The 12222-nt window shown below is 39.6% G+C and overlaps 1 protein-coding gene across 2 annotated transcripts in view; it reads left to right on the forward strand.

The window, feature by feature from the left end:
• SIRT1 (sirtuin 1) overlaps positions 1-12222 on the forward strand; it is a 28954-nt gene that overhangs the window by 10999 nt on the left and 5733 nt on the right. For both annotated transcript variants that reach the window (XM_005297285.5, XM_065553468.1), the window contains 3 exons: positions 5-152; positions 4943-5022; positions 10225-10411. In XM_005297285.5, the coding sequence (XP_005297342.2) occupies positions 5-152; positions 4943-5022; positions 10225-10411 (415 nt within the window). The remainder of the gene's footprint in view (positions 1-4; positions 153-4942; positions 5023-10224; positions 10412-12222) is intronic.

Genomic DNA, 12222 nt, shown 5'->3' on the forward strand with positions numbered 1-12222 from the left:
GCAGGAAATATATCCTGGACAGTTCCAACCATCTCTCTGTCATAAGTTCATAGCTTTGATGGACAAAGAAGGAAAACTACTTCGCAACTATACTCAGAACATAGACACACTGGAACAGGTTGCAGGAATCCAAAGGATAATTCAGTGTCATGGTCAGTGAAACTTTTCTAGAAATGTATACTCATAGAAGATATAATACAAGTAATCTCTCAGAATGTTTTCCTTTCCTACTTGAAGTAATACATTAGATATTTCAATTTATCCCAAAACCACATGTGTTTAAACTCACGAAATTCAGCGTAAAGGTTAAACTTAAAAGAAATCCAACTATGTTAAAGTATTGAAATGCTTAGTTGACGCACCCACACTTAGCACTGCCCCTGTAATGACTCCATGCTGTAATGCCCATATGATTATGTTAAAGGCATTTTAATGTTTGTGGTCCCATATTAGATTAAACTGATTTTTAAAGATGCTAAGTTTTTTGGGGGGTGGGGGTTTTCTTCATTGTGACACTACAGGGCAAAGTTAAAGTTGTGAGAAAACAGCTGAATGATATGATTAACTTGTCTGTTGTATTGCAAGCCTCGCTTGAACAATATAGTGGCTAAATCCGTATAAAAATACAAAGTAAAAATACACAAGGCCATCATAAGAGATTATCAACAACAACAAAATGGTGAACCATAAAACTGATAGTGTGTCCTGTGTGGCTTCCCTAAATGGTAAGAGTGTCATATGGTCTTTTCTAGCTTGGATGGTTCTGCATCTTAAAATCTTGAATAAAAAAAATTTGATAGTTACTAGAAGGCATAATTCTGAAAAACAGAGCAAAATGTCTGGAAGAAAAATGAAAACTTACACATAAGATCTATGATTTCAAGCTGTAGCCAGTACCATTTTATATTCTGTTTCATAAGATGTATACAATCTTCCCCGCCCCCCCCCTTTTTTTTTTTATTAAACCCTGGACTATTGGCTAAGAAAAATGCATATAGCTTTCTTTTTTTTTTATCTGTTAGTAAATTTAAACTGCCACTTTCCCCTGCTAAACCCAAAAAATGAATGAAAACTTTTTGGGACAAAAAATAGTGGGGAAACTGTAGGGATCTTTCACTTACCAGCTAAACCCAGATTTGAATCTTTCAGATGCTGAACTGTTTTTGATGAAAGTGCACATCAATATTAAGGAAAAAATACAACAACTTTTCATTGTTTAAACAGATTAAATCTTTAAATTACTATTTACTATTTAATCTCCTACTCTTTTCTTTTTACTGCTTTCTATTTGAAAATATTTTGCACTAAATATTTGACTAAAACCTACTGGTAAACTATCATTTATACATGTGCCATAGGTTGTAGAAGTGAATAAACTAATCCAGTTTGGATTTTGGTAAAGAGGAAACTTGTTTCTTTTCTACCTGTTCGCTGTACTCTCACACCCACCAAAATGGGGGGTAGGTGGGGAGAAGCTGTGTACGGATTCTAACTTCACAGGTTAGATTCACCCAAGCTGCCACATGGAGGTTTAAATTGCATCTCTCTGCACCAACCTGACCCCTGGTTTCTCATTGGAGATTCGCTTTTAGGAAGGTCAGCTGCTATATCTGCTGCCTGCCTTCCCTTTGGATTTCTGCTTGATCTAAGGAGGGAGCAGCTGTAAATTGCTGTCAGGATCTCTGCCAATGGAAGTTAAGTTAATGTTTGAATTCCTTTCCTCACTTCCCTCAGCAGAAGAGAAATTAAAGCAGTCTTCTGACACCATAACCTTAATCTCTATCTTCTCAGCAGAATTTTTGCTCGTAGGGGCTTCTACCACAATGTGTGTAGGTATTGGTGGAAGAACCTGAATCCACTTTAGATGTCAGATGGGAAAATCATGTTCCTCTGGATTTGCTTTTCAGTCTGCTGGTATTAATTATCTTCTGTACTCCCTGGTACTGTTTCTTATTCTGTCAGTAATCTTGCACAGAGTCAGACAACTTCAACCTCACCTTTTTTTAAACACTGTCCAGATTCATTTGTTTAGTTCAGTATATTTTCAGTTTTGTTTTTTTTTAAATAAAGGCTGTGAACCCCTTTACTCTTTCTTGAGGTCATACATAAATTACAAACAGTTTCCAGATCCTGGTCTTTCTCCTAGTCTGAGACAGTAGGCCTATGCCTCTCTTCTAATAGAATTGGCAGTTCAGACTCATCCATAAGGCTTCTGTCCTCCAGCCAGATAGACTTTGCTAGTGCAAACAAAATAACAGTTCAGTACTATATATTGTAGTCTGAACTTCTAAAGCTAAAGTTTGGAGGAGTGGGTAGCAAGAACTTCCCCTACTCTTCTCTTCCCTAAGTGGCAGAAATTTCAAGGGCATGGTTCCTTTCAGATCCCCTGACAAACTTTTGCCTGTACTTGTTCCACCCTCCTTTCTTATGGTGGATCAAGGAAAATAGTTGCAAAAAGGTGCTTTGCCTTCATCAAGATGCTCAAGAACTATGAGGTGTGCCACAGTAGTTCCCATTTCCCAGACCCTTACTCTGCTGGAGGAAGGGGTTGAAAATCTGGATGGCTTCTTGGGATCTGTGCTTTTTCCCCTGCACCAGTACTACTATAAGCACCTCCACTAGGGCAGCTCTTTAGCTGTCAGGATTCAATAAACTGAATGACCTGTGCTTGCCAATAAAAAAACTTCAGGAGTATGTCCAAAAATCCCCCCCCCCCCCCCCCCCCCGATTCCCTAGGCTAAACTCTAAAGGGAAATGTTTCAGCTTCTTAACTGAGTCACTTGGCAAGGAGTCTGGCATCCTTTCTATTCTTACTCTATCTAAGAGCAAGATTTTGGTTCTCCTGGCGATATTACATTGCACTTGCACTCCTGCTTTTTATCATGTGAGGAGGAGTGCTGGAGTTAAACATTTAGCTTTCCTCCCTTCTTGCTCCCAAGAAGGCTAAGACCAAAACTCTATATAAGAAAAGAGAACACATGACCATCTTTCCTTCAAAGGAAATATTTCAGCTGATATCCAGGGAACTAGGTCACATTGAAGTGGATCTTACTGCACCCAGTCAACAAAAAGGGAAGGGAACTAGTACAGGGAAGCAGGCTAAAGATCATTATATGCCTTTTCCCCTCCCACTGCATCCTCCTTGCACTATGAAGAGTGATTCAGAAAATGGAGGCAGCAGTCATAATTACTGTCCACCTCCAACTGGCCAAGAAGACTGTGGTAGTTGGACATAATATAGGTGGCATACGGCCACTTCATCTTCCAAGAAAACAGGATCTTCTGTCTCAGAAACCACTACTGGAGCCTGACAGCCTGGCTACATTCAAAACAAGATGGGATACTTGTTCAAAATAATAAGCTCTCCTACACTCATTCAAGCTTTCCACCCCTTTGACCTATGGAAGAGTTTGGAGAAAGGTTTCATACTAGTGTCAAGGTAAAAACATCATCACAAAATTAAGCATTTTACTTCTTACAAGAAGGTCTAGAGTTGGTCCTAAAACATCTTGCAACCCAGTGTTGTAAACATAGGTTCATAAAAGTCTGGTAGATTACCTAGGTTCCTAGACCACCAGGCCTACCCAAATCAGCAGTTAGGTATATCTGCCCTTCTGTATTATAAGCTCTCGCAACCCATACATTTGAACCTATGGAATCCAATCCCCTGTATTTTCTCTTCATAAAGACAAGCTTTTAGGCCACAATTAGGATGACAGAAGAGTCTCAAATCTTTTGAATGCAGTAAGACTCATAATCAAAATTGATTTGTGAGTTGTAAAAGGAAGAGTTATTCTTCCCAAAGTGTCAACAGCTATAAGAAAAAGCATGGCATGTGCTAAATGCATAAAGTCTAGTAGAATTTTTCAATGAAGTTGAACATTGTCTTGTATCTTCAACTGGTGTAAATTGATGTAGCTCCAGCAAAGACAATGGAACCACGTCAGTTTACACCAACTGAGGATCTGGGCCACAAGTAAGGGTGGCAATACCACAGCTCTCCTACAATAACTTTGCAACCCCCCTCCTCCCCACAGCCTCCTTTTGGGTTGGGATGCCCACTTTGAGAAATGTTGGTTTCCCCCGTGAAAAGTATACTTTTACTCTATACTATACAGGTTTCACGGTCCGTGACGTGTTTTTTCAAGGCCATGAATTTGGTAGGGCCCTATTTATAACTACTACTTTGCGGGGAAAATGAACACTTTATTCTCCTTACTGACTGCTTGCTGCATCCCAAGTATTTCAGTCTAGAAAAAAGAGATTCAAAATGGAAAACTAGTTTCCCGATTACTTTTCAGTAACTAATCCTTGTGCACATACCTTAGTCTGAACTACAAGAAATTCTCCAGCTATCTATATGAAGGCATCTTCAGGTTTCCTGTATATAGTTAGCTCTGCTTAAAGTAGTAGTACACCTCTACCTCGATATAACGCTGTTCTCGGGAGCCAAAAAATCTTACCGCATTATATCTAACTTGCTTTGATCCGCTGGAGTGTGCAGCCCCGCCCCCCCGGAGCACTGTGTTACCGCGTTATATCCGAATGTGTGTTATATCGGGGTAGAGGTGTATTAAGTTATATTCTAATCTACTAAAAAAATTATTTTTTTCCCCTAACACTTTGGAAATACTCACCTGACATGAGTGGAAGGAGCATAACGTGACCAAGCCTGAACTGCTCTTGGTCTTTATAGGAAGAGAGGCATAGCCCAAATGCCTCAAATTGGGGGTTTGTGTCAAAGTATATTACCTAATAATAAGTGTTTCCATCTTTCAGTTCAGTTAACTGACTTTCGTGTGTGTGACATTAGTGAACTTTGTTAGGACTTTTTAGCACTGTTCCACATGCAAGTCATCATTTGAGACCATATAATATTCTTGTCAAATTGTCACTTTTGCAGAGTTTAACACACATCACCTTCACCCATATTTTTTTTCAGGTTCCTTTGCAACAGCTTCCTGCCTCATCTGTAAATACAAAGTTGACTGTGAAGCTGTTCGAGGAGACATTTTTAATCAGGTAAAAATAAAAATACTTAACTGGTCATAGTCTTTCAAGAAGTTATTACAGAAACATCCCCAATTATTTCAAGGACAATTGTCAGCTTCTGCTTTTTAAATATATGTATTAAATGTGCACCTGAAATGTTTCATTAAATTCAAAACGCTTACATTTATTTTTCAAGATTTTTCCTGCCGTACTTGCAATCCAAATACTATTATATGGGAACCAGATAAATTTCTAATTAATTTCACTAATCTAGTTTCACTGCATAATTAGTTGAACGTAATACATATGTTTAAAAAATAAAGTGGATTTAACACGGTCTTGGTTTTATTAATGTAAGATTATAGTAATTCAGGTAAGGAACTCTTCAAATATTTTTAACCTTAGTGTTCCTTTACAGGGCCGGCTCCAGCGTTTTTGCTGCCCCAACTGGCCCAAAAAAAAAAAAGCCACGATTGGCGGCGCTTCGGCAGTAGCTCTGCTGCCGCTGCATCCTTCTTCAGCGACAGGTCCTTCCCTCCGAGAGGGAGAGAGGGACCCGCTGCCAAATTGCCGCCAAAGAGCCGGGCATACCACCCCTCTCCGTTGGCCGCTCCAAGCACCTGTTCCTTTAAATGTCCCAAGGAAGTTTTGTTCAGTCTGGGTAAAATTTGATAAACAGCACATGACATATGTAAGGAAAGTTGATAAAATTAAGCTGTTCTTGAGTCCTTCATCAAAAAGATGGGGAATCAAATTGGCCCTTTGACACACATTTTCAAAGGCTTGTTTGAAGCTATTGTCATCTCTCTAGCCCTCTGTTTTGTGTGACATGCTCCAGATTTAGGCAAAGTAGTTCCTACTACTCTTCCTAATGTAGAGCAATACTATATTGGACAGACCTTACCACCAGCCCCACTCTTTATCCCATCCCCTTCAAGGAGCAGAGGAGTTTCTAAGAAGGTGCTTAGCTGGCCAGGAGGATCTGGGAGGGGAAAAGAACTGGTTTACACAAGTGGAGTCCTAGTCTAGGAGGTGGGTCTCTGCCTGTCTAATTAAAGGCCACTTCTCAGATGGTTCTGCCACAAATGCTTCGCATATCCACAGTTGCTCTTTTAAATGAGAAACTCAGACAAAGGGCCATAAACATTCAAACTCATTCTCAAATATAATGGTATAAGAGGAAGAAGGTTATTTGAAAAACAGGTTTACTGTAAAGTTTAAATTGAAAAATAGAACTATCGTTGAGATGTGACAGACCTTTTTGAGGTGACTGCAGCACTGAGGGTTATTTGTAACATTTGAAGTGTGCAATAATGCCCATGAATAAAATCTTATTTGTATTGCTATTAGGAATGTTATATACAAGCACCATTTCTCCTGCCTGGGTACCTGTTGCTCCCTCAGCTCTGAATCTGTGGGTTTTCAGCTTCGAATCTGACATCACTGAGGCTTCTCATGGCTGTTTGTTTGTTAGTTGCCAGCTCTCCCTCTGCTGACACAGTTGGATCACTGCACTGATACACAAAGCCTTGTCTTCTGCCTTTGTACCAGAAAAACAGAGACTTCTCTTTGGGCTCTCCCTATTCTATCCAGTCAGGATTATTATTATTTTAGCTATTGCCACCACTTCTCCTCCCTGCAACATCTCCTTGTATTCTAGCAGTAGTTCTGGTAGATAGTGTCGTAGAAAACTTTAGGGAAGACAGGCATTTTCTTTGCTTGGGAATTTTACGCATGTTTAAAAGTGCAGTGCCTAGCAGTAAGATCAAAAGGGCTTCTCTTTCTGGCTCACCTCCATGCACTTGCAGTTCCTTCTAGTTGCAGCAGTGCAGTAAGACTATTTGGAACCAATTAGGACTATCTTCCTGTGGCAGGACCTGACTTTTTAAATAATCCCAGACTGTTGGGGGGGGGGGGTGTGTGTTTTCTATTGAAGTTTAATGTGTCCACTGCTGAACATGGCTTCTGAGAGCAAGGAATAGGTCAATCAGAGGAAAAGAAAATGCTCAAAATTTGGATTTACCCCCCTCCCATTCTTCAAACTGCTCCAATAGCAGGCTTCTTCCCAGGGAGGAACAATATCTTCAGTCCCCAATCCTGTCTGCTTCTGTATCTTAATTCTCCACTGCCTCCCCAAAGTGTTTGTTTTAGGGGCCAGTTAATGGCTCTCACCTAGCTCAGAAACCCCAGGTGGTTCTCTACTTCAGCAGCCCCTTTGCCTCTAACAAGGATTTCCCTCCCCATTCCTTCAGATAAATAGCTTTCAGTATTAAGTCCTTATAGAAGACTGTTTCCCCTCGTTCCAGCTTCCTGCTAGATACAAACTTGGAAGTTGCAGTTTCCTGGGTCTTTTAATTCTTCACAGAAATTTTCCTTTTTTTAGCCTTGTTCCTTCTCCAGCCAGATTTCATTCTAAATGAAAGGGGGATGTTCGGAAAGGAAATGAAAATTCCAGACAGCTTCTTATCAGCAGAGACCTCCTTTTAACCTATGATAGGATTGTAAAAGATCTCTTAATTCTGCTGCTTTACTTCATTCTTCTGCCCCTGCTTCTCTGCCTCTCCTAAAACAGATAGAGTGGTGTTGTCCACCTTTAACATCACCAGTGGCATTGTGTTCTTTGCTGGCCAGTATCCATGACCACCTTATCTGGATAAGAGGAAGAAGGGGCTGTAGACCTGGAATGAACTCTTGAGCAAGAAGATATCGTTTTCTCTTCAACTTCTCCTGAGGACATCATTTCTGTTTTACTTCTAATTACTTCAGGCCGTTTCAAGAGTTACTAGGACATGTGGCAGAGGTTCTAGAATTAGAAAAAGTCCAGAAAAAGATGCACCAACTTTTGTACATTCTTAAAGGAATTTTTCTTTACTCATCTTATCCCTGGTTCATTGGTAATGTCAAGGGCCAGTGAAAAGCTCCAAGTCAGGTTGGACCTTCCTTCCCAACAGCAAGGATGCCAGCAGGAATAATTTTGGGGGATGGGTGTATGGAGAAGGTTACTCTGAGGTACCCTGGGAATTTGAGTGACCAGCTATCTATTCTAGCTTTAACTTCTCAGTATCAAATGTCAGCTTTTGAAACAGATGCTCCCCCTTAATAATCATCTTCCTGAGAATTAGCAGAGAAGTTCGTAACTGGAAGATGTATAACACTGAAGCATGGCTACTTATAATGCTTCAGACACTTTGGACTGGATCGTGGCATCAGCTGTTTCACTGAGAGAATATTTTTGTCACAAGTCATTGAGCCTTTTGTCTAAAATTCAGGCCCATGTGAATGGCTTTTTTAGCCTTAAGATAAATGAGATCTCGAGAAAATGAAGGATACTATTACTCAGTCTCTGGGACTCCTTAATGTAGATCAAAAGAGGGAATGCCTCCATGTCATTTTCCTTCTTATACTGAATACTTTACTTTACACATCCTTAAGTTTCCAACCGCAGTTCCAGAGAGTTGTTATTGGCATCAACAGAAGAGGCAGAGAACAGCTAAATGCTCTGTCGTCATCTTTGTCAGCAGTACATCAGATCTGAAGTTTTCTGTGAGAGCCCAGAGCAAGTTTCAACTTCCTCCTCCTCCTCTGTCCCCTTTGGGGAGCAATTGGTTAATTTCCCTTTGGCTTGGGATACTAGAGATCATTTAGTTTGGATGTGTGATCCAACTTCACTCCATACTATCTTCCAGCCCTCATGCCATCTCGCTTCTCTGGGATCCCTCTTGTGAGAATCTGTACAGAGCAGGAGTGCATTCCTTGTGTAAAGACTGGAATTGCGGAGAAAGTGCCTCAATACAAAAGGGGAAAAAATCTATTTATTTTTGGTTTTTCAGAGATGGCTTTTGTCCTATTGTGGACCTCCAGAAACCAACCAGCTTAATCAGAAAATTCAAGTTCCACATACTGACACTGGCTTCCATTATTTCTGCCTCTCACCCACAGTACTAGTTCATGGTTCTCTACTTAAAAGATGTCTTTTTTCCATATAGCTTTCAGATTGGCTCTCAAAGTTTTTGGCTTAAAAGTCTGCAGATGCTGCCTGGAGATCTCTTCACACCTTTATGCAGCACTAGTCTCTTGATCCATTGAGATCTAATGCTTGCTATGGGAGGGCAGTTCTGCAGTCTTTGTTTTAATGAGAACACCTCAGCCCTCCTTCCTAGGAGTTGTACTGCGTGCAAGACTACAAATGGGAACCTGCAGCAGCCACCTCAAAGAAAGATTATTCAGCAGTAAGTAATTTTTTGAGAGTGTTGCCTCTGTATATTCACACTCCTGACCTTCCTTCAGGTCTTTTCCTAAATTCAAGTCTTAGCACTCTGTAGTTTAGCAGAAAGAACTGAGGCAGTTAGGGCTGCATCAGCCTTCTATAAACTCCGTTCAGAGCTGTGAGAGAGGATACTTGTGCATCCTTAACAGGCACTGCTTTCCAGAAGGCTCCCAAAGCTCAATGGCTGCAGGGGAGTGGGCATTACACAAGTGTAGATAGATATAGAGACAACACTCTCAAAGAATTAGTTTCCAGTGAACAGCATTTTTCTGTCCTGTGCAGGAGTGGAAAATTTATGATGGGAGTCTACCCTGGTGTCAAAATGCAAAATTTATCTTTCCTGTCCTATTATGCAGCATGTGGCTAATTGGCTATCTGCTAGAGTTCAGTGGTACTATATGCATGTAATTTGTGAAATCTTCAGGATGAAAGGTTCTATAAATGTAAAACTATTACAGTATACACTTTGATTGGGAAGGCTGTCTTATACTGGGACATCTTCCAGGAATTGGCAGTTAATAACTCTTGTTTAGTCAGAACAATATTAGTATAAATTCTGCTTGGTGGTAATATATTTAGCCAGTGCTGGGTAGTAGTAGACTAAACCCATGTTAGAGAAGTGTGAAATTAAGTTCTGGACTTCAGTAAAGAAGTTGCCAAATAAAGATTGTGGGTTATATTTTCTTGGGTACTTCCTTTGATTTAAAATTACCTGAAAGCACAAAGTGAGCCTAATACTTTGTCACTCACACGCTACTGTGTGTGCAGAGCAGCAGAGTTTGGGATGCACAAGAGGTCTGCATAGAGCAGAAAAACAGACTGAGGAGACTGCATAAATTACTGAAGCTACTTTTAATACCTTTCACAGTATACATTTTGACAATAAATGATGAATTGTTCAAACTTGAGATTTGCTCTTTAAAAAGTTGGATCCATGATCATTAATCAAATATTTTATAATGCAGGTTGTTCCAAGATGTCCCAGGTGTCCACCTGATGAACCACTTGCCATCATGAAGCCAGAGATAGTGTTCTTTGGAGAAAACTTACCTGAGCAGTTCCATAGGGCCATGAAGTATGACAAAGATGAAGTTGATCTCCTTATTGTTATTGGGTCTTCACTGAAAGTAAGACCAGTAGCATTGATTCCAAGTAAGTGGCTATTGCTAATAATTTTGGGGAATAACAGAGGAAGCATTCTGATGCAAAAGTTTCTGGTGAAGATAAATTTAAAAATGTAAGGTAATGCACATCATCTAGCTTCTGTTCCACACAATCCCAACAAATGTTTGAGATCTTCCTTGGCTTTGGTTCAATGTGGAAGCTGGGCTGACTATCTTCTTTTTTCTAATTCAAGCATATAATTAGGGACAGTTGCCTACACAAATCTGATAAGAGGGACAAAACAAATCTAAATGTATTTATTTTTTTAAACAAGTGACAAGGAATGTATCAAGGCAACAAAAATAATCTAAAATATTAAATTTTTTCACAAAAATACTTAATGGTTGGTTTGTCTGACTTCATTGTATGTTTTAGTTCTCCATCTTTGCTTCTCACAAATGTTTCCTCTTCCCTTGCACTTGGATCATATATATATATATTTTTTTAATCTCTCAAAGGTTTAATAGGGAGTGCTGGCTTGGAAAAAAAAAAAGACAAAGTATATTTTTCAAGGTCCTCTTTAAATGTAATCTTTATTTTCAAGCCTTTGTTTTTAAGCACTGTGCAAAACTAGGTAATGTGTATGGTGGTTGTTTAGAAGTTTTTTAGTAGCCTTGAGTCCCCACAACTGGTGTGGAAAACTGTTTTATGTGCTGGTGTAGACTGGACAAAACTAGCCCCTCACTGTTTCAGAAAGTACTGAAAATCATTGTCAGCAATGGTTTATTTGCCTGGTATACACTAGGTTTACCAATAGCGTCTGTTCATTAGTATCTCTTCATAAATTTGTACGAACGCCTTATCAAGTTAAAAAATGTTAGTTCAGAACAGTTGCTGGTCAGTTGTTCATTATTATAGTGTCTGTGTTTGTTTTATCTGTGGGCTTTCTTTCCTCCAAAGGTAAGTTTGTCATTTAGGCTGAATGGGGAGCATGAAATTATGACCGTAGAAAAAAGCTTTGCTTCACAAATCCTTTCTCTCCTTACTTCCACGTTGGATAAAGTTGGATGTCTTTAGTCACCCATCTGAAGAACCAAAGATGGGTCAGCAAGTTTTTTGTTCCAAATCTGAAAAGGCAGGCAGGTTAAGCAATCCTTTGCATGCAATGTGGTTTGCAGTCTCAGAACATTTATTTTGCTGTAGTTAAAGGGATATCATTAACTGAAAGTCACACTATCTGAACATTTTTGCATTGTTTCAAGTAATTCATAAAATTACTGTAACTTTTCCAAGAGATTAGAGAAGTCTCTTTTCTATTTGTTTACTTTGATCATTTGATAGTAACTTATTTCACTGTAATCAGTTTCTTCTGTTTGCATAGGTTTTTTACATAGTAACAGAGTAGAGGATCACTTGTTTAAAAAAATAAAAGGAAATGACTGACGGATTGGATCACAGAAACCCCCTTGGGAACTGCCACCTGATGTGCTGAAACTACCTCTAAGCCTGTTTTCCCTGGCAGCTTGGGACTTCAGTGCCTTGCCTGGTTTGAGCCAGACATGCTTGCCTGCTACAAACACAGACCCAGGTTTGAACCACGTCCCCTGAAAGCTGCAGGCTTAACTGAAAATAGCTTAAGAAGTGTTCCTGTCTCCAACACTCAGGTACCCAGCTTCCAATGGGGTCCAAACCCCAAATATATCCGTTTTACCCTGTATAAAGCTTATACAGGATAAACTCATAAATTGTTCACTCTCTAGAACACTGATAAAGAGAAATTCACAGCTGTTTGCGCCCTCCTCCCCTTACCCACCATACATACTCAGGGTTAATTAATAAGTAAAAGACTATTTTATAAA

The sequence above is a fragment of the Chrysemys picta genome, chromosome 7 (assembly GCF_011386835.1).
Source record: "Chrysemys picta bellii isolate R12L10 chromosome 7, ASM1138683v2, whole genome shotgun sequence".
NCBI lineage: Eukaryota > Metazoa > Chordata > Testudines > Emydidae > Chrysemys > Chrysemys picta.